Source organism: Myxocyprinus asiaticus, chromosome 50 (assembly GCF_019703515.2).
Source record: "Myxocyprinus asiaticus isolate MX2 ecotype Aquarium Trade chromosome 50, UBuf_Myxa_2, whole genome shotgun sequence".
Lineage (NCBI taxonomy): Eukaryota > Metazoa > Chordata > Actinopteri > Cypriniformes > Catostomidae > Myxocyprinus > Myxocyprinus asiaticus.
The window spans coordinates 12588213-12612400 of NC_059393.1; the positions used below are offsets into that span (position 1 = coordinate 12588213).

The 24188-nt window shown below is 37.9% G+C and overlaps 1 protein-coding gene across 2 annotated transcripts in view; it reads left to right on the forward strand.

The window, feature by feature from the left end:
* Positions 1–24188, forward strand: part of LOC127439292 (nuclear receptor subfamily 5 group A member 2-like) — a 90306-nt gene that overhangs the window by 6418 nt on the left and 59700 nt on the right. For both annotated transcript variants that reach the window (XM_051695532.1, XM_051695533.1), the window contains exons 3-4: positions 697–838; positions 6528–7216. In XM_051695532.1, the coding sequence (XP_051551492.1) occupies positions 697–838; positions 6528–7216 (831 nt within the window). The remainder of the gene's footprint in view (positions 1–696; positions 839–6527; positions 7217–24188) is intronic.

Here is a 24188-nt window from a genome sequence, read left to right on the forward strand (position 1 = left end):
GTCTGTACTGTGTTAAAGCAGTTGCTGCAAATGCAAACTGACAAAACCTTTCAGTGGAAATGACACAAATTCTGACTTTCCTTTTGAAAGATCTTGTGGGGAATGTTATTAAATAGTCAACGCTGAAATCAAATAGCTTTATGGAAAGCAGAGCCTCTGGTTATAATTACTCTGAGCTTACTCATGGAAACATGTAAAATATGTTGTATCAGTATGTCATAAAGCTAAATGTTGCTGAAATGCATCTTAATATTAAAGACGATATCAAGTGAGTCACTAAAAGTGAAAGTAGCTCGAAATCGTCATTTTGTCCAACTAAACTCTCTGTTTAGTTGATCATGCACATTTCGGAATCTGTTTGCGATTTTCTTTCCAACCTCGTCCTGTATTTCTGTTTGTTCATGTCAGTGTGCGTGTGGGTGCACATGTCAGTTTCTGTGTGGGTGAGTGTTTGTGCATTCGTGTGTGTGTTTGTGTTTCTACAAGTGAGTGTTGACTGCTGAGGGAGCAATTCTCTGCCCGTGGCTCTACTTTTATATGTGTCTACTTGTGTGGCTGTGTGTAACACCTCTTTTTTTCAGTGTGAATGGATATGAGCGTTCGTGTCCATGTGTATGTGTGTGTCTGCAGTTGAATAGCACATTAACAAACAGCGGAGGTCAAAAGTTTGACATCTTCATTCACCTTACTCCGCAGGGCTTCTTCAAGCGTACGGTGCAAAACAACAAGCGCTACACATGTATAGAGAACCAGAGCTGTCAAATAGACAAGACCCAGAGGAAACGCTGTCCCTACTGCCGCTTTCAGAAGTGCCTGACTGTCGGCATGAAACTGGAGGGTAAGAAATCTTCTCAATGACTCTGTTAAAGTGAGAGTTCACCCGAAAAATGAATTGAAATGATAGAATTTGCATTTTTTGGGTGAACTATCCCTTTGAGATCTCAGTTTCTGTGCATTTCTAACTAAAAAAACACAGCTTTAGCTCTTTAACCGTCTAAGAATTCTACCCAGTTCTTTGGAGTCCTTTCCTCTCAGTATGTAGATATACAGCTCCAATGACTATTAATTGTTTAATTGCTGGAGGGCAGAATTTTGAGCACTGTCTTTTTATAGCTAGCTGGCTTTGATTTGCTGGCGCATGCTACCAACAGGATACAAGGCCCTCCAGCACCCTGTCAGACCATCCAAAGAAATGAGCGCTCGCTAAGGCTCGTTTTGATAGTGAAGGAAAGCTGCAGAAATGGAAATTGGTGGCGAAAATGGTGTTTTGAGTACAAACCACACTTGTACGTGTTATTTGTACTGCTCAAATCTGAATTACAGCTAAAAAAAAAAAAAATACAATCAAAATGATTTCTAACATAATGTAATTAGGTAAACCTATAATATTACTGGTAATAAAAAATACAAATAAAAATCTGAAAATGTATAGGAGTGTATAATTCATGCCTATCATTAGTACACTGGGGGGGAAAATTAATGTTTACCAGAAAAAATTTGCTTCATGTGGTAGCACCTTAATTAACTGGTTTTGATTTAAATCAAAAATATAATTTAACATCAATAAAGTAGCCTGAATACATTCGGTTACACCAACAAAACTCATTTTAAGGGTTAGATCAGGTAAAAATTGCTCATTACGGCAACAATTGCAGGTTTTTACCATGTATTTTAGTGTGACACTCCCTTTTAGTGGCACACATTTGTTTTGACTGCATATATTTATGTCCTAAGTTCTATAAGAGTGTGCTAAAAATGCTAGTTAACACACTGTAAATGTGAAAATTTGGAATTGTTACCTTAGGCACAGTTATTTCTACCTAATCTATTTCAATTGGTGTAAATTCCACCATATGATATTTTTGAATAAAATCTTTTAAGTTAGATTTTACCACTTAAAGTAAAAATTGTAGGTTATTGGACCAAACATTTGTATAATTCATGCTCAAAACAGTTATGCTTTGTGCAAATATGAAGTTGTGATTGCTTCCTAAATAGATGGCTTGTGTCAAATCTTTCTTTATGCATTATCAGAAGCTTACAGCAAATAGATCTGAGGGCAATACTGGGCATTACTGAATGACTAGCAAAACAACACGTCCATGTCAGTGTGACATAGACAAGTGCCCTTCTATGTCTCCATGGAAGTTCCATTATCAATACAGATTAGAAAAGGCTGTTGTTTTAAAGTTTTAGAAAAAGCATGGCGAGCTATCTTACGTGTTATGTCTTCTGAGGAAGGCCTTTAATAGTCTTCCCTTTATTTATTTGTAGCTCAGACAGTTACAGATTAAGAAAGATAAAAAAAAATGTTACCTTTAGGTTTAGGTTAGTGCAATCAGTGTCATTGCGGACGAAGCCGAGGAAGTGAAATAGACTTGCCTGTGCGTTTATTCATTCCATATGAGTGCAATGTTGTGCACAGTGGAGCGTAAAATACTTTAGATTTCATTAAGTGTCTGTTATTCATATTAAGGACCTTGATGAATCAAAGGATCTGGCAAGGATTTACAATGGATATTCAAAACATCGCCACACTTTGCATAGTGCACTTTGTCATTTTTGGGGGCGAATGCTCATTCGCCGTCTCGGCTTCAAACCACTGGCGGTGGTGGCAGCTAGCTGTCCCATTACTTATGCATAGGCATCATAGCTATTCATGTGTGCACGTGGCACGGTGCACCTTCAGAGTAGAGCTCCGACGGACATGACAAACTGTGTGTCAAGAGCCGGCCAGGGGAGGCATTCATATGCTGGTGATAGGACAGGGATTCTCGCCCAAGCAACGCTTAATATTCCTGTATATTAAACACACATAAATCAGACAGTAAGAAGCGCTTGACTCTGCGCTACGCTGCCTGGGCGGGCTTCGTCTGTGGAGACACAGAGCATGCACAAACAAACACAATACCAATAGACTCTCAGTTGAAGTAAATTAGATCAGGCAACTGCTTTTATTACCAAGGCAATTGCTTTTAACACAATTGAGTAACACAAATTGGTTTTATATACAACTCACACACACATAGGCACACTGAATGTAGAGGCTACAAAGGCATAGACTTAAATCACAAACAAACAGACCTACAGACAAATGGATGCATTCCAGTTGACATGGAAATTCAAGTTGTTTAAAGCAGTTTGATTTATCGAAAACTATTTTAAACATAGTGTTTATGACATGGAATATTTGTAACTTAAAAAATCCATTCATAGGACCATTTTAAATTAACTATTGGAAATAAAAGGTGATTCAAAATGGTGAAAAAAATTGCAGGGAAGAAGTCCACCTGGTCTCAAAATAATGATGTTATATCTACATTTTCGCAAAATGATTTTTATGTGGCTCATGTGGCAGTTTCCTGGTGAAATGAGCACTAGAGGCACTACAACACTAATGACTTTTATTCTTTCATGAGTAAAAACAGCATTCAGAGTAAAATGGCAGATTATCTGTTCATAAACACTGGTACTTTTCACCCTGCTTCTCACACAATGCTATATTATGACATCTGAATACTTTTACTATAGTGCATGACATAAGGTGTTACATTTTAACGTTTGCATTACGTAACCAACTACATTTACAGTGTGATCAAATTGTGCGTTCGCTCAACTGAATGCAGTACGAGTCCTGAAGAGCACACATGAGTCGAAACTGTCGTAGAAGCGGCACAAAATGACATAATTGATTAAGCAATTGTGTTTTTCACATCACATATACTTTTTATGACACCATCAGTTTTGTGGATTTAAAACTTGATAGAGCCGTGGTTCCCAACCCTGTTCCTGGAGGCCCCCCAACTCTACACATTTTGGATATCTGCCTAATCAAACATACCTGATTCAACTCATTAGCTCGTTAGTAGATACTCCACAACCTGAATTGGGTGTGTCAGATAAGGGATATATACAAAATGTGCAGTGTTGGGCTCCATTAACAGGGTTGGGAACCACTGCGATAGAGCGTTAAAACCTCATCTGTTTGAGAGAAAATATAACTTGCCTTTAGCGCCTCACAGTGGACATTTCACCTGGGAACTGTGGCGGTACAGAACCAAGTAATATAATTTTTTAAAAATGTTGCCGCAGTCACGTAATTTTCATGAGATCAGGCTCAAAGAAAAGGTGACACTATACATTACTCACATAAAGCGTGATAATTTGTACCTAAAATTTTGAATTAAAAAAATTATAATAGACATCAGACGTTATTTTTCAATAACCCATATAAAGATGGTTATCACAGCCATAACTATATGAAAATCACACACAAAGCAAAGTCTCTTCACTACACCCCTTCTGTCTTATGCCAGAAAATCCTATGACATGCATTAGATGCTGTGAGAAAAAATATCAGATGGAAAAAAGTGGGGGATGGTGACAGACTAAGCATGCATGTGTGTGGATGGGGGGTAAGGGCATGCATTCATGATGTGAGTCTCAGGTCTACATCTAATTGTGATTTCCCAAAAGGGCCTACTATTAGTTTCAAGCTCATTAATTACCCTGTTGCTCAGGAATCATTAATAGTTAAACTTACCACTGTTTTTTTTTTTTTTTTTTTTTTTTTTTTGTGATCGTATACATTTTTAACAACCATTAACAACCAGCAAAACATCTCACCCAAAGTTGCTTTGGGAACATCCTTTGCTTGGATTGTACGAGAGCTGTCAGAGCTCCCTTTCTCGTTGGATCAATCAGTTCACACACATGTGACAACCATACACACAAACACTCACCGCTGTGACAAGGACCATTAAAATCACTCCCAAGGCAGCTGTTGGACCCGACCTTTTCTTTTAATTGTTTTATTTCTTCTTGAGATATTAAAGGGTCTAACAAGCATGCTCACACTGGTCAAGTCCCCATCTGAGAGTGTGTATATGTCTGCAAATGTGTGTTCACATATGTTAGTGTGTGTTTAACACGCTGCTGGAACCTCCAGCCATCCACCTGCCGACAACGTGGAGCATAGAGAAAAATAATTAAGCATAAATAATTAACATGGGATCCAGCAGACTAAAGTAAAGTCTACTGCCCTGTGGCGTGGATCAAAGCTGCTGATCCACACGGGCAATGGACCGCTCTTCGTCTATTTGCAATAATGATTATGCCGTCCACTTGACTTTGTCTCGTTTCGGTTTAATATTGAATCATTAGCGGTGTTTCTCTCCAAATTGTGTCCTCTGGCTCGATTATGCTGAGCTTGCTCTAGGTCTAAGCTTTGAAAAGACGGGTCACATGGGTAGCAACACATACTAACACCACGGATTGTAAAATTCACACATAAAAATGACACTGATTACCTGTGGCAAATAAGTAACCACTTTATAAAAGTGTATGACAGGCTAAAGCTCCATAATCAGACTGATCTCACTGTGAAAGTTTTTCAGCTGAAATCGATCTGTGCTTACCGAAATTCGAAGCACTGCCCCCAGTGGCCAAAGCTGGAAATGTTGTTGAACGTATGGGCATGTTTGAGCTCCAGTTTCCAGGTGAATTGTCCACAGAGTGGTGCCAAAAAACGAGTTCCAAAAGCGAGTTGTATTTGTAACTGGTCCTGCTCGACCTGCTCAGAGTGGAATTCGAACCGGTGTCAGCTGGCATGGGAGGCGGGCGCGCTAACGAGGAGGCTAAAGGCTACAGCCTCTAGCATCAGTCGCTAGTGAACCTCTTGAGGACAGGGGAGTGAAGTTTACACATATCACACAGCTATCACATACCAGCTGGCTCCCGTTACATATATTTAGTATGATGTAACAGTCAACATGAATGCATATTTTATCAACCACATGCCCTAAACCAAACCCCAACCATAAACCTAACCATCAGTAGAGTAATCTCTGATTACCTGGTTTTCATAGCACTAGAACCTTTGTCTCTGAGGCTCATGTAATCAGTCACTCCACAGGAAATGGTAATCACATTTGAATTGATGCAAAAATGGCTGATGATGACCAGAGATGGCGCTTGTCAGTAATTCAGCAGAATAGGGTCGATGTCATGGTATCGGAACATTCGTTAGCAACATGTTGACTTCCTGTGTGATTATGTTGCTGTGATACGGAATCATTTCTCTGCTGCAGTTCAGATAAAATCCGATCCTAACTTCAAAAACCTCTTGTGCTGAGCTATTTTTTGTTGCTTTTTAATTTAAAGGAGCTATAAGGGATTTCATCCATTTGCTAACTTCCGCCAACTTCAACAACACAACCTCTCTCCAAAAACACCACCCTCCAAAGTCATGTCAGCAAACCCGAACGTCAGCAAAACGCTTTACAACCAGATTGATTGGCTAGTTTTCTGACTGCCTTAAAAAGAGCAAGCTGGCCCCCTGAGATTTTATGCAATTTCTCAGGACATCTAATTTAATGATACCTGTAAGGTATAAGAACATTTTATGCATGGTGTTCTAAGAAAATCTCTCAAAGCACCTTTTTATTGTTTGGTTTGTAAGAAAGAGAATTTTGTGTTTTACTCATGCATTAACATCCAACTCATCCTTGTGTTTTGGCTTTTATAAGCTGTGAGGGCCGATCGAATGAGAGGAGGTCGGAACAAGTTCGGCCCCATGTACAAACGAGACCGGGCTCTCAAGCAACAGAAGAAAGCCTTGATCCGGGCCAATGGACTCAAGCTAGAAGCCATGACACAAGCCATGCAGACAGTCCCAGCAGACCTCACCATTACCTCCGCTATTCAGAACATCCATTCAGCCTCCAAGGGGCTTCCACTGAGCCACCATCACCACCACCACCACCACCACCACAGCACCTCCAGTGCAGGGCTACCACCTGCAGACTTTGATCGTAGCCCCTTCGTAACCTCCCCGGTCAGCATGGCCATGCCACCACACGCCGGTGGCTTGCAAGGCTACCAGGCGTATGGCCACTTCCAGAGCCGCACCATCAAGTCAGAGTACCCTGACCCCTACACAAGCTCACCAGAGTCCCTCATGGGCTACCCATACGTAGAGGCCTACGCTGGTGGATCACCTCCCACCTTCCCCCACCTGGTGGTAGAGCTGCTCAAGTGCGAGCCGGACGAACCCCAGGTGCAAGCAAAGATACTAACGTACCTGCAGCAGGAACAGGCCAGTCGAGGCAAGCACGAAAAACTCAACACCTTTGGCCTCATGTGCAAGATGGCAGACCAGACACTGTTCTCCATCGTAGAATGGGCAAGGAGCAGCATCTTCTTCCGAGAACTGAAGGTATGTGAAACTTGTGGTGGTCCAATACCTTATAATTCACACCAAGCTTTCAACTGTCATGTGATCTAAGAATGTTTTCACACTACACTGCAAAAAAAAAAAAAAAAAAAAAAAAAATTTTTTTTTAAAATAATTCTAACTCAGTATTTTTGTCCTGTTTTCCAGTAAAAATATCCAAACATTAATTCTCAAAACAAGATAAATTTACCCGAGAAGCAAAATATCACAATATACTGTGACTTGATTTTTACCAATAGTGTAAGAAAGTTAGTCACTTAAAGGTGCTGTAAGCGATTTTTTCATGGAAAAGTGTGCAAAAAATGTTACTACTCCCTTAAAGATATGAATGAAATAAGTGTCCTGAGATATCTTACCAGTCTCAGTGACAGCTGTAGACTTGGTAAACAGCAAACAAAAATGTGTCCGCGGACCACATTTTCCCATCATTTTGCTCGTTCTCATAGTGTTGTATTTGGAGATAATTGAGGCTATAATTCATAATGTTTGTCCGTTGATGTCGTTATTGTGCCACTGTTGAATTTGACAGCCACAGGAACAAACAATGCTGCTCTTTTGCTCAGTTTTGGTCTCTAAATTAACTTTGGAGTGCGGGGTTTTGGAATGAAGGGGCATGGCTATTAAACATGTGAAAGCTTCAGAATGCTAAAATCTCTTACAGCACCTTTAAGTCTTTTTTTTTTCTCCCCTTTTTCTCCCTAATTTGGAATGCCCAATTCCCAATGCGCTCTAAGTCCTCGTGGTGGTGTAGTGACTGGCCTCAGTCCAGGAAACAATTTTGTTTCTCAAGTAAATTCATCTGGTTTTAAAGATGTTTATGTATTTTCACTGGAAAACAAGACAAAAGTACTGATTCAGAAAATGCATTTGGTGTGGACCCGAGTCTGTTTGATGCCAGATTTGAGTTTTGTTTTGTTAGGAAAGCTGTTTTTCGAACTTGGGTTCAAATCAAGCAATCGAATCAAGTATGAGAACAGCTGAGTTTATAAACACTTTATTAAGTTGAATCTGCATAGTGTTGTGCATCAAAGAACAGATGCATGTGTTCCCAAGATTCAGAATAACCTCAACATAAGTTTATAAGCCAAAAATTACAGTAGTTCAGTGAGAATATGGTTCTTATCTAGCTTGAAATAAGAACATGCTGGTGAAGTTTTTTTTTAGTTTTTTTTTCTATGTTTAGCATAACTCACTTGGAACCATCAGTATAAGTAGGAATGTCCAACCCGACATTACACTCGTTGGACTATTAAAATGAATGAAATGTTCCTCCTTGACTCGACAGCTAATTACTTCACAGGTTTCCATAAATAATGGCAGAGTCTCAATGTCAAGGCTCTTTGTGAAGACTATTTGTGATGGCCTGAAAAATAAATTGTGCATGTTGTGTATTTTTCAGATGATTTATTGATATGCAGTGATCTATAATTGACAGTTTACTACACTAGGCAAGTCAGGTTTCTTCAATTTTTTTTAATTTTTAGTTGTTTTAACCTTTTTTCACAATACATGTCTACCTGACAGAAATATTGATGAGATTGAGAAGACTGAAGTTTTTACTAACTCGTGCATGTTTGCGTTAAAGAAAGATCTTGGTCGTGAGGATGCTCTTTTTTACCTCCCCATGACATGTTTTGATTTGCGACTGGGAAATCCAACAGCACTAGTTTCAAATCATTCTTTTTGTGCTCATAGAACCACTGGTATATTATTGTTTTCCTCTCATTGCATTCAATAGCTCATGAGACGTACTAGAATTCATACTGAGGATTTTACAGTTTTTTGTGTGAAATATATTTTGCGAATCCAGACAAACAGCGGCTCTACTTTTATTTTATTTTTTTTACTTATATTGGAAATACTTATTATACTATAGTACTACTCATTCTAAGCTCTGATTCTTGTGATGGATGTCCATCTGCTTTGAACGTTTTAATACTGGGATGCGTTTGAAGCCAAAGTAAAGAGTCACTAATGTCTATAACTTCATTCGCACCTATTGTGATTTTGCAACAATCGTTGTCGAATAAGAAAAAAAGCAGAAATAAAAATACTGACAGAATAGCCAATCAGGTGAAAATAAATACCTTTCAGAGAACAATAGGCCAAAGTGTTTTTGCTGTCAACCATTTTCAGACAGATGCATTTGTTTTCATATGCCTTTATCCCCAGGTGTCTTTTGCCTCTTCTCAATTGGGCGTGACTTTTTCTTTAGACAATATTGTTTTTAAAAAAGAAAAAGAGAATCTGATACAAACCAGGGGCAATTTTGTATGCATGTGGGTGGCTTTGTACACCACATTTGCAGCTGCAAGGTGCTTCATTTTTGTGGTAAAAAATGAATCAATTTTTTTTATTTTTATGCTTTTGCTATAAAGCCGAATGGTTACGCTCTTACCTGTGCTCTTACCTATAGAGCTTTACTATTCATTGTTGCTCTTTAATTCAAGCATTCTATTCCCACTTTAGCATGGAATAGCATTTGTGTATGGCTAATTGCTGTCTGTATTACCTCTAATTGTGTTTGCACTTTTGCTGTGGTGGAGTAGCTTATCCTTGATGTTCTGACTACTTTCTCGCCCTGGCTAATAGTTTTTTACAATAGTTGTTAAAAGAGACAAGGGCGTAGCTGTTGAATTGACATTAGCGGACATAGCGTGGCAGTGAGGTTGTAATTAGCGAAGCTCTCATGTGTTCACACTAAATCGTGCATAGCACTAACTAAACAAAAAAAAAATGTAGCACTAGAAACTCTGAACCCACTCCTGACTCTCATTAGCAAACACTTGTACAGTTATTGTTCTCTACAGAACTTTGTGATGTTGATGGAGGTTTATCCCATATACCCTAACGTTGTTGTTTTAACAAGCTTCATCAATTAAGAGCTCAGATAAAGAAGGAATATCAGGACAAGAGCTATATATTTGGATTTAATGGAAAAGATATGCAGTAAATGCACACAGTGAATAGACTCGCCTTACATTCATTCATATTTCCTTTATTAAATAAAGATTGCATATTGTATAGCAAGCGATTTAGAGCTATTCATTCACAAGTCCACATTGAATATATGGGATTCAAAATCTAATTTAAACCTGGATATAAACTGAAAGAAAGTTTTAGAATCTTGAAAAAATTAAAACAAAGAAACCTAAAATGAACAAGAAATATTTTAGATTATGCACTATTTCTAGGTCACTATTTAACAAAGCAAATTTGAGACACTGGTCATGCACAAAAGGTCAGATTTACTGAAAAAAAAATGCATATTAAATGCAAAATAGAAGCATTTTTTGGAGACTGAGTTTTTTGAACACCAGTGAATGTAAAAATACTAAGTTGTGGATTTGTCACTACGTGCTACAGATCAACATGCTGATAATTAAAAATCTTCAGATGCATTAGCGATGCTACAGTAGCAGTTGTTTATGTTTATACAGGAGTAAAGATTTCAGCACCTGTGTTTACATCAGTCGCAACTAGCACATAATATGTTAGCATGTATGTGTGCATGTTGCATTTGTAGCACAAACACAGTCAGAGGTTGAATAGACAGTCACACACCTGCCTGTAGAGAGGTCACATGAATTATACAATATCCAACAGTTTAGGTGGGGAAAAAAACTAGAAAAGTTGTTTGCTAATATGCTCCTAGCATGCTAATGACAGAGCTGTTGGTAGCATATAATAAACACAGGATATACAAGTGAATATAAGGCTTGTCTAGGAGGGTGGTGAGTCACGCTATAAATATATCTACATTTACAGCACTATTATTAGCCTTGTAAGAACAAAAGAATTTCTCTAGTAATACAGCCGGGTGCGAAACGTCTGCCAAGTGTTTAAAGATTTAGTTTCCATAAGTTAGACGTCAGTTACACCTCTCATAAATATTTGGTCATGATGGGATCTCTGAAGAGAGCTCACTATTGTATTCATACAAATGAAAAAGGAACATTCTGATGGCCATTTCTCACACTTGGGTAAGGGCGAAGCAGTAAAAGTTAAGAAAAGAGAATGAGGGCGAAGAATTTATTCCGTAGCATAGCTACCAACTAACCACAGTCTTGATATATTTCATGGCAAGAAGAGCAAGATCAACATGAGTTATTTTAAGTGGCTTTCATTAAAAAAAAAAAAAAAAAGAAAAGAAAATGCCAGAATTCATAGGTCAAAACGTTATTTTACAGTTTTTTATTTTACTATTAAACTTAGCTTTAATACTGTACTTTCTGTAAAATAAACACCTCCAAGAGAGTTCGCTAATGAAATCATTGTTGTATAGAAGCTAACTCCTACCATTATAACACACACTATATATCCTGAATATCGCAATTTATTTTGTTGCTTTCTGTTATTGTTGGTTTAACTTTTTCGGCGTGTTTTACGAAAGTGTGTTTGCATAGCAGTGTTACAATGCTAATTCACCTATCCATGTGCATGTGCATCACGTGTTTGTCTTTGCGTTTGTGTGTCTTTAAAGGTGCGTGCCAGTGGCATCCCTGTCCGGCTGGTTTGTCATGCTAAGGGTGGGAGTCATGTATGGGGGGGCGGGGGGAAACAGATGCAAGCTTCCCAGTGTTTGCATGGACAATATGAGCTGGATTGGTCCTGGTGTGCGCGCCTCTCTTCCCCTGGCTCTGTCGCTAGCTGCCCGACCCATCTTGTGGGGAGTGATTCACGTCCATAGAGAGCTCACCATTTCATTGTAAACCACAAGCCATTGTTTAAAGTATAGGATGCGTGCACTTAGCTTTCCTCTTCACACAATAGCATTAAAACGCACAGATTCACCATAGCATTTACAGTTCTTGTGAGGATTGCATATCATTTCTGTTCTATCACAATGTACTTGGGAAAATTTTATCACCGCTGATATTGTGCCACAATCCAAGCTCAAATGTACTGCCTTAAATGTAGTCCTCTGAGCTGATAAAAGTCAACTGCGCAAAACTTACAATACCCTGACATGTGGCACCAATATTTATTTTTATTCTTTCACGGCTGCTCTGGGACTGTTAGGCACATATTTTTTTCTCTTTCTCTCTACACTGAATTGTACGACAATACCAGGCCTGCCATTAAGTAAAGGAGCACTGTATTTGGGCCTTGTTCTCCAACCAGCACCCAGCCGTGAGGGTTGTGCTTATTGAAAAAGCAGCTGTATGGGGAGAGAGGAGAGGAGATAGAGGAAGTGCTGACTCCCTATGTCACTTTCGGTGTTATAGTGAATGGGGTATAGAGAAGAGCTCTTGAACGTTCCCTAGATGGTGACCATTCATTGAGGCAACAGTATGTCTGGCTGGACTGGGTGTTTTGTGTTTGAATTATTTTTTTAATTATATCTTTAAGCTTGTAACCTTGGCAAAGGTGACTATATAATAAAAAGGGTTTAAACTAGGGCTGTCAATTTAACTCGTTAATTTAGTGCAATTAATTCTATAAAAAATAACATGTTAAAAAATTTACTCCCTGAACCGTATGTAAATTACTAAATAAAAGTTCTTTTTTTTTTCACATTTGAAGTACATTTCAACTTGTTTTTAGAAGCAGCATCAGCAGGGGGCAGTCAGCATGCCTCAACAAACCTCATAGGCAGTGCAGCCACAGAATTAAAGCTGATCTGACAGAACACATTATTGACCACAGGATCAAGCACAACAGAATGCAGGGATCTCAGGATGTGATTTTCACAGTTTCAAGTACTTTTTACATGACACAGTGTCCTAAAACGCAGTGTTTATGACACAAATAACAATGAGAGGCTCTATAAGCATCCGTCTGACTCATATGTACAAGGCCGATAAATAAAAAGTAGTGCAGACGGAATGCAAGAAAGAACGTGTCCTGAGAGAACATGTCAGATTGATGAACTCAACTGCAAAATGGATTGCTGTGGACTCTACAGGCTTGTTCAATGATATTTAAATAAAACAAACAAGTAGTATATTGACTTCTAATCAGTGCTTTACTCATCTGCCAAAATAATGCAATATATTTCAATCTGAATTATAAATATAATATACTATATATATATATATATATATATATATATATATATATATATATATATATATATATATATATATACTGTATATTATATTTATAATTATTTTATTTATTATGTATTATTTATATTGAATTTTCTTTATTTTGTGGGCCTTTCTCAGCAAATATTGATTATGTGATTAATTGTGAACAATTTGAACAGCCTCAACATAAACTGACAGCCTTAGTTTAAACATGATTTGTTTTTTGTTTTTGTTTTTTTGTGTACTGGTTATATGCTGCTTGCAATAGCTGAATAAGGCTATATTTGGAATAACATGCTACCATACTACTCTTACTATTACTATTTCTGTAATACTTTATATAGTATGCATACTCTTCACAGTAAAGAGTGAAAATCCCAGGAGATCAGCAGTTACAAAAATACTCAAACCAGCCCATCTGGCACCAACAATCATGCCACGGTCCAAATCACTGAGATCACATTTTTTCCCCTTTCTGACAGTTGATGTGAACATTAACTGAAGCTCCTGACCCGTATCTGCATGATTTTATGCACTGCACTGCTGCCACATGATTGGCTGATTAGATAATCGCATGGATGATTGTTGGTGCCAGACGGGCTGGTTTGAGTATTTCTGTAACTGCTGATCTCCTGGGATTTTCACACACAACAGTCTCAAGAATTTACTCAGAATGGTGCCAAAAACAAAAAACATCCAGTGTTTCATCAGCAGTTCTGTGGACGGAAACACCTTGTTGATGAGAGAGGTCAACAGAGAATGGCCAGACTGGTTCGAACTGACAAAGTCTACAGTAACTCAGATAACCACTCTGTACAACTGTGGTGAGAAGAATATCATCTCAGAATGCTATTCTGAGATGTGGGTTGGCGCTGTTTTGGCGGCATGAGGGGGACCTACACAATATTAGGCAGGTGGCTTTAATGTTGTGGCTGATCGGTGTGTGTGTATATATATATATATATATATATATATATATATATATATATATATTGGTTTTCAGGTGAATAATTTCACCCTCCATTAATATGTTTTGTGCCATGCAACACTTTTTTTTTGTGTCTTTTTTTTGTTAGCCTGACAGTCCAATTTTAGAGATGCAGGTCAGAGACTGTAATTTCCAGCAGCCCTCGTATCTGCAGAAATTAATAAGGCGTTGTGGTCATGATCTGTGAACTTGTGCATGATTTATGTCATCCTCCCCACTTCATCTCCACATATACTACCAGACCGGTCACAGCATCTCCTCCCTCCCTCCCTGTGACTCACCGACTGCTTGAGGTCAAGCTGCTTCCTGGGCTTCCTGACAAACAGCCTCGGCGTGAGCGGCGCCGTGGCACTCGGGCAGAGATTTGTAACTGTGTCCCTGGTCCACTGAATTTGAATTATTCGGCTTGAGCCTTGCATCTCTTTACATTGCTGTGTGGCGTTGGGGGGGCTAGGGGTTATTGTCATAGAGGAGGGTTGGGACATGGTGGGGGGTAAGGGGGGTTAAACAAGCCCCAGAAGCAGCACCAAGGGTAGGGGTGCGTGGTGAAGGACAGGGGGGGAAACAGGTGGGAGGTTAATGGCCCCTGGACCGGATCCACCAGCCGCTCAGACTTGATATATGGGCTTTGAGCCTGGTGCAGGCGTAGGCTTTCAAAGATATATTATTTCATTTGAGACGCAGCATTCTCGTCCCTGTATTTGTCCACTGATAGATGATATCCCCTGGCTGGGCGGCAACCACAATTGGAGATAGTGTGTGAGTTTTGGTAAGGCCTGCTCCTATACATATTTTCTCTCTCAGTCTCTCTCATTGACCTTTCATATTCTCTTGTCTCTACACTTGGCTGTGGGCAGGTCTTTTGACAGGCAACTTTTATTTTCTAAAGCTGCTATTGCAGTAGTAACAATATCTGTTTGATCAGGAGAGATGGGCAGCAGGAGAATGCCCACAAAGGCCTCTTTTCATTTATAAATAATGCACAAATGGACAAAAAATGCTGTATCTTGTCATGAATTCTGGAAGAATGTGGTGTTTTGGAATTTATAAATATTGCAGCTGCAAAGACCAGTTTTTAGCCCTCTAAAGATACAGGTACCATCAACATTAATAAAAATGTGTACCGTGTATTAAAGGTGGATTATGAGGAGGTAGCTTACAGAAAATTTGTGTAAACATTTACTAAGTTATATGCAGTCACGATATTAAAACTTTATAAAGGTTGTTTGCAATTATAAGCGTATTATATGATGTAGCTAGACTTTTGAATAGAGTTTAGTTTGGTTACTTTGCAGCTGATTTTGATCAAGAACCACATACTTAGTCTGACCGACATGTAAAGTGACCAATTACAGTTTGTTTTGTTTTACATATTGTTTCAAAACTGGTAAATCTGAAACTGATGATGCCTCAATAACAGACTGGTATAAAAAACTTCCGTCCAAAAATAATGATGATTTCTCATCAAATCATAAAGTTAAGCTCAATATACAGGTTTTATTACACAATGCTAATTACCATACACACACACACAAAAAGATTTGCATTTAAATAAAAAAATAAATAAAAAAGACAAAATTGCAGTTACAGGAAAGGCACTTAGAATGGAAGTGAAAGGGGCCAGTCAGTAAACGTTAGAATGCACACCGTTTCAAAGATATAGCCTCAAGAAATAATCTTATGATTTTAGTGTGATAAAATCACTTATTACACGGCTCTCTGGAAGAATTGATTCTGATTAGTAAATGGCGCCATCTAGCAGTCTGATATTTCTCAGTAACAACCGCACATTCATGGATCAGACCGCTCATCCGGGTAAATACGAGCCTTCAGTCCTGCTTCTCGGATTACTGTGAGATCTCTACAAGTAATAAAGCTAATAAAATAATTTCAACTTAAATCAATGTTTCATGTGCATTTATTCATTAAATTGGTAAGTAGTCTTGTAATTAACTGGATAATAAGGATTCAGGCGGTCATTTTCACAGAATAAACACCAACGCAAACTGGAGGTGGATTTCAGCTGTTCAGCGATTTCTTTCTTCTTACATAATTTCAACGCAAATCAATATTTATGTCAGGGTGACACAAGCCCCTCTGCGGTCATGATCATCCTGTCAGGGTTTATTTTGCAATAACAACCGGCTGACTGTACATTGTCCCTTACTTACAAACCTTGTGTGTACAGTTAAATCCAATATTACAACTTTGTTGTCATGACGACGTAATGCGGTAAACCCTGTAATCTGGTAAATGCTGTAACGCCAGTAAATCCCTACATTTTCACACAAAAATCATGTTAACACGTATAATGTTTGTCTTTTGACTATACTTCTTAAAAAGTGTGTATTTTAATGTTCATGGATTGGCCCCATTCACTTCCATTGTAAGTGCCTCACTGTAACTGTGATATTTGCTTCTTTTTTTTTTTTTTTTTTTTTTTTTTTATAAATGAAGGACGAGTTCAAATATTTTTTGTGGTAATCAACACTGTGGTGCTCTTAAGTCTCTCTTTCTTATGCCCTAAAAATGGAGGAAGGATGGAGGAAGGAAGTTCGTACACTTGTTAAAAAGAGAGACTTAGGGTACAAACTCCCCTCAGGGCCTATGGGGGACCCCTGAGAGTGGTTAGAGTAGTCGGAGAAGAGTCTGTTCATCCACTTGTTGCTTTGATGAGGGATAAAAGCCTGTCATGAACTTCTAGTTCCTGCCTAAGAGCTGATGGACTCATACCACTCCTTCCATTCCTCCACCTGCACTTTGAAATAGGAAAAAGGAAAGAGAAATATAGAAAGGTATTTTCTTTTCTTTATCTTTTCGGTGGCGTGAGCATTTGTAAGCCCTTTGCACTCGAGAAGGGGACAAATGTTATATATTATCTTGTGGCGATTAAGGTAAAAGCCTTTTTTATTGGCTACACTGGATGCTTGTTAAAACCAGGATGCAGAGTGAAGCTACAAACTAGCCCCAAAACACCCCAATAAGACCCGAGCCGACAGCAGACAAACTGTACTGAAGAGGATGATTTAATGGCAAACAAGCTCGCAAATCAACTCAATCAGCATTTTACCCCTTACATTCTAGTCGAAAAGTAAAAACGGCCACACATTTTCCCTCATAAGTGAAAATAGTTTTTTCAACAGAAACAGCATTTTATACAAGAACTTCAATTTCAACCTTGTATGTTTTTAAGTGCAACAATATCAATATTCTTCAAATGAACAATCAGTTTCTTTTGGTTTTTACTCAGATTTTACAGTAGTTGTAAATGCCATAAAAAATGGCGACAAGCCATGTGATTTTTTATTTTTTATTTTATTTTTTATTTTTTTGATAGCGCATGGCACTAATAACACCAAGAACATGGGTGTGATTCCCAAGGAACACACAAACTGTTAAAAAAAAAAAATAATAAAATAAAAAAAAAAAAAACATTTTACCATTAATGCAAATTTGTTTTGGAAGCGCCTACCGAATGTAATGTACACTGGGATTTCTCTAGGGTTTAAAGGAATATTCCGGGTTCAGTACAAGCAAAAATCGAGATTAAAGTGAGGCACTTACAATGGAAGTGAATGGGGCAAATGTTTTGAGGGTTTAAAGGCAGAAATGTGAAGCTTATAATTTTATGAAAACACTTACATTGTGTATTAAAGCTTTTTTGAGCTTTAAAGTGGTTCAAATTGTCATTTTTACAGTCGTTTTAGAGTTTTAGGGTTTACAGTGTTACGTTGTCATGGCAACAAAGTTTTCAAATTCAATATTCAGAAAAGGTTAGTACGTGATTTTATCACACTTAATTCATGTTAGCACGCATATTGTTTATGTCTTGTGGCTATACTTTTGAAACAGTGAGTTTACATTTACGGATTGTCCCCATTCACTTCCATTGTAAGTGTCTCATTGAAACCCTGATTTTTGCTTCTTTTTTTTTAAAGAGTCAAAATATTTTTTTGTGGTAATCAACATTATGCCACAAATTCTGTCGACTGAGCTAACTTAAATTAAACTCTGAATATACTTTTAATGATACTCATCGTAACGCTACCACATTTGCCCAAAGTGAATGACATCGAGCTTCAGTCAGGGTTTAGCATTTTCCTCTCTATACATATTCTCTTCAATCCATACACCTTGTAAATTAGATTTGTAAAGCAGCTGTAATTGTGTGCCTGTTTTACTTAATGGGTTTAGAAATGAATCCATAAAGCACAAGTGCTGTCTAAAAGTGAAACTTTTACGTGCATATTTGCAAGAACAAAAAGTGTTGGCTTTCAACTCGTTAAACTTGTGTATGTTTTTTTCCCCTATCCAGATCTACTGTTGCTCTGTCCTTCAGTGTTTAATTAACTTGTAGTAATCAGTGCAGGTTTGAGGTTTCTAATGTCTTACAGCCTTACTTTCTGTCAGCAGTTGTCTTGGACATCTATTTTTGCTTCTTATTTACAGCTGTCTATTCTGGATGTGCTGAAAGGTCCCGAAGACAATAGATAAGGACTGTGGTCAGAAAGACAGGGAGCGTGCGGGCTAGGCTTACACTTATATTTAACTGTACTGTGTGAATGGATTCGCTCCCGATGGACGGCATGTGCAATTCAGCAGGATAACGTTATACACAGTTATGAAGAAATGTTTGCCAAGGCGTCAAAAATACAAAGCCACCTGTTCATTAAACTTGCTTATATCTTTTATTTCTGCTTCAGTGTAGGTTAAATCGCAGACGCTGGCAGTGCCCACCACTTTTAAATGTTTCCAAACACATTACGTTGCAGTGAGCCAACTTTCAGAATAGTTTTCGTAATAACATTCTTTCTTTATCCTGACCCCCTGAAAAAGATGAAAAGAACGTTTTCACGATTTCTGAACTACAGGAGAGGAAAATATTTCAAATTCGCAACAGACGAATGCTCGAGGCAGGACAAGTAATTGACGTGTTGACAGAGGTTTTAAAACTCGAGAGCATTGCGTTACAGTGGTGTAATGCCATAAATGGCAGGTTGTGCTAGACGGCAGGGACGTAATGCTTCTCTCAAATTGTGTGAACTGGCTAGGGACTTTGAATTCTTTCTTTACCTGGTAAAAACTCAATAAAGGATGGTGGTCTGCAGCTGCACGCGTGAGACATTTTGGCATGAGATCCATCCATCCATCCATCCATCCATCCATTCATTTTTTTAATTTTTTTTACTCTCTGGAATACTTGATTCTGATTGGTCAATCATGGCATTTTGCAGCTAAGTATGTTTGTACAGTATAATGACTGTTAAACTGTTTAATTTAACGTTGTCCCAGAACTAATTTTATTTTGAAAGTAGTTGTGTAGTAAGTAGAATAATGTACTGTCAGCTGGCCATATTTACAAAATATAAGACCTGATCTTATTTTGTGAAAAGGGTCAATGATAAGGCTCATTTTTTTTATTTTTTTTATTCACAAATACATTAAAAATGCAATTCACACAAAACAGTTACTTGAATACACCTCTTAAACATGTTTTCTATTCAAATAAACATGTTTTCTATTCCTGAATTGCAAGTAATTTTGAGATTTTTCTGGGGCTTAAAGGGATAGTTCACCCAAAAATGAAAATTCTCTCATCATTTATCTCATGCCATTTCAGATGTGTATGACTTTCTTTCTTCTGCGGAACACAAATAAAGATTTTTAGAAGAATGTCTCAGCTCTGTAGGTCCATACAATGCAAGTGAATGGTGACCAAAACTTTGAAGCTCCAAAAATCACATTAAGGAAACATAAAAGTAATCCATAAGACTCCAGTGGTTGAATCAATGCCTTCAGAAGTGATATGATAAGTGTGGGTGAGAAACAGATCAATATTTAAGTCCTTTTTTAATATAAATCTCAATTTTCACTTTCACTTTTACATTTGAAAGTCAAATGTGGTGCCTGTTTAGTTTCATTTTCATCTGAAAGTGAGTGTTAAGTGGAGATTTAGAGTAAAAAAAAAAAAACATATACGTTTCCCCAGACGAGAGTAAAGGGGGGGGGGGGGTTAACAATCCCTTTAAAGAAAAAAATATGTCATGTGGTGAAACCATCCGGGACAGTAAAAAAATAAAAATCTAATTAAGAACTGAAATTATGGAAAAAAGAAATGTTGGAATACTGAAATGTGTTCTGTGGAATTATCTTTTATTTTTATTTCTTAAAAAAATAAGCAGTGAAATAATTTTGTTTTAAAATATTATTAATATTTGAAAAAACTTTGTCTAGAGAATCAGAGTAATTTGGTATAACCAACATGTAGGTTGCCATTTTGTTGTCATGTTACAAAAAAAAAAAAAAAAAAAAAGCAGAGGACCCCTGTGTGTGAAGTTTTCAGATATTTTGATATTTTATGAAAATACACATTTTGTTCAGATAATATGGTGTAACCATTTGGAGAAAACCATTTGATGTTCTTGCCTGGAAGTCATGATATTTCTAAAAATATATATTTTACCTTAAAAACTGTTTGAAAACTTTTTTGAAATGAATAAGTTGTGTACATTCATGTATTCAAAGGTATTTTAATACCTTTTACTTAATGGTTAAACTACATGACATTTTTAAATTCATTAAATTTTATTATATTTATTTATGTATATATTTTTTGCAGAAAACGCTGTAAATGTTTTACATAACTGTATGAAACCAAACTGACCACAATTTTGCATTTCTAACTTGACTCGTGTGTTTTAAACTAGATTTTAAAAGGAATTATAATTTGTATCACCTCGGATAACCTTATTAGTCAATGATCCATAATTACAAGCAGACTGTACATTATCACTCACATATTATACTGTAATATTATTTTATATCTCCTATGGTATTTAAATAAATATCAAGTTACTCCTTGAGTGCCATTAAATGCATTGGTACATAAATACTCTAAAAGCTACTTTACATGGGGATCCTGTACTTAAAAAGAATGAACCACCTGAATCTAAATGTAATTTGAGAGATCAGGTCTTTTCTGCCTCAATAAAAACAGATGATGTTGAGACATGACATTGTTACTAATGGTGATGCTTCAGTCACATGCATAAAGTCACTCTGATAGGCGACTGCATCTCGCAGCTAAATAATACAGGAGTCTACCTGAACCCACTTCCCAACAGAGCCAATCAAGACTCATTTACTGTTGTCTGTCAGCGTGTCACATAAAAGTCATAAATATTGACAGCTGTCGCCAATAAAGATGACCATAAATCGTAAAACTGAGGGGAAAATACGGCATGGGGGGAAATAAAATCAAATAAAAATGCGCCGATCATTCTAAACGCAATGTGTGTGTGTACCTTGCAGATTGAGAACGTCGATCGATTCCAGCTCGACACACCGAACAGAACTCATTGTGGATTTGGAGAGCATTATTTTCTCACTGAGCTGCAGATGGGGGGTTGGGGGTAAAGTAGCGAAGTGTGTGGTACTTCAGAGAGCTTTCCCTCCCATGACTTCATGTATATTTGGAGACTAATGTTCAGCTGAATAATTGATCAGGTCTGCTCTGTGTTTTTGATAATTAGTTGATAGCTTCTTAGCTTTAAGCCCTCTGATCCACTGGAAGAGTCTTGTTTTTACTCTGTTTTTTATTTGAAGCTGTTGTTTTGAGCTCAGATGGACTTAAGGTGTACTGATAAATGTCCCAAGGTTCGGCAAAGAAATGAAAGGTTTTCTTTTTTTTTTTTTTCTCATAACCTAATTTCATTATTCCATTCTCTCTTGATTGTGGTGTTGCTCAAGAGGCTTATTAGAGTTTTGTAAAGCATGCAGACAAAAAATTGGCCTACAGTTGTATTGTATATAAAATATCTGCTCAATTACTTAATGATAGGCCCTCACTTTAATGCTCATAAATTGATTAATTTGTGTGATTCATAGAAGAGGCAGCGTAATCATCACTAGATAATTCTGAACAGTTTAAGTGAAAGTTTGTAAGCATATATTTCCGGTTTTAAAAGCCGTTCTCAACAGCCTCGTAAAATATCCAATATTAGCACAACTTTGACCGCATATCAGTTGAATTATATATAGATGTGCCAAGTTGTTAAACCAGACTGATCACACTGTAAATTCGGTGCCAGTAAGTCGAAAGTTTTGCTACTATAATCAGTCCAAGATTACTGAAATTTGAACCACTGCCCCCAAGTGGCTAAATACGGAAGTATTGTTGAAACTCACCATTGTTTATGTGAACGTGACTACTTCCTGGTTTCTATGGGACAAGAACCTGTGTCTTTGGGGCTGCTCGCACAACCCCCTATCAGTAGCTCTAGAGGGAAAAGTGTTCATGCTGGAATTTTTGCAGAAATGTCTGATCGGGGGAATGACGCTTGTCAGTATTTGGCTGAATGGGGTTGATTTCAGGGTACTTTCGGTAGCAACAAGTCGAATTCCTGCTTGATCATGTTGGATAAACGGCCTAAAGTTAGACTAATAAACTTGATGGATCAATTAGTTTATTGTGATTGTAAATAATATTAATATTTATGAGTATTTAACTGGTCAAGAGACACACTCGGGAGATTGTTAACACTGTGGAAACTGATCAATCTCCATTCCTCTCCTCAATCGATCATACGCCTCCCCTTTCCCTGTCTTAACAGCCAGACACTCTGCCGACTTGGTCCGTGTCCACTGCTAGCCTTGGACGAGTCCCAAAACTGCTCACCTGCACACTAATACATGAATTATGCCCCCCCCCCCCCCCCCCCCCCCACACACACACACACACACACACACACAGACACTCAAAGACAGACTACCATGAGGTCTCAGATATAGCTTGTACAACGAATGCAAATGTTTTCCCAAAAATATTTTATGATGTCTCAGTTTACATTGCTGTCAGGCATACGGTGAAAGCATACATAATCTATGCGTCCCATGGACAGGGGCGTAACAGAATCACCGGGACAAGATTATAGCATGAATTGCTTTCATTGCAGAGAGTTTGTTTGAACTACATCCAGCCTTCATTAGACTAGTGTTCTTTAGTGCATGGCCATAGTGCATGATACGTTCAAAATTAAAACAAAAGGTATATTTTGGCACTTTCTGACAATACAGCAATACAAATACAATTAAAAGTATTCACAAAATGGCTGAGAAAGGTTCATTTAAAAAAAAGTTCTAGCATAAATTGTTTCCAGATCCTACTTGATTGGATATTCTGTATCTAATGCAACAATTTTTTTTACATTTTTACGTGTGACTTTCAAATACTTTTAAATACTTTTTGTGGCCATTATATTATTAATAGTTACCACTTACTTTTGAGTATCATTTGTACTCCTGACCAGATTATAGGTCATGTGTATGTATCAAATATGTAGGCTAATAACAACACTGTACATTTTTAAAGTTCTGCAACACTCTCTTCCCGATATCCTGTCTTTCTCTAAGCTATAACCCATATGAAACAACGTCTGACTCTAAAATAAGTCCACAGAGCAAGAGGCAGAGATGCCAGGCAGCTCTCGGGTATGAAGCAATGCACCCGCAGCGGCTGGTGGCCACCTGCTCAAAGTCCCAGCATGCTTATCAGAGACGTGGCAGCACAGAGCAGTAGAGCAAACAGAGGCCCTGCCATGACAAACAAGCCGGGAGATTTCCACAAGATCAGGGAAAAGCGAGGCCAAATAAACCAGGCCTTCCAGTCTCGTGCGTCCAGAGCACATTAGAGCAGCTCCCACGGGACGCCTGAAAAGGAAGGCAGAATGTGACACCTCAGCACAGATTGTTAGCACTTCCTCTGCGGATTCTGGGACACTTAGATGATCTCCCATGAGTTTAACTATACATTTATAGCTTTCCAAATAGGCAGTATTAGTGTAGGGAATCTATTGTCTGATCATCAAAATTACATCATATTATCACTCTACGATGTTGACTTAAAAACATCACGGACATGCGTCAACTACCTAAA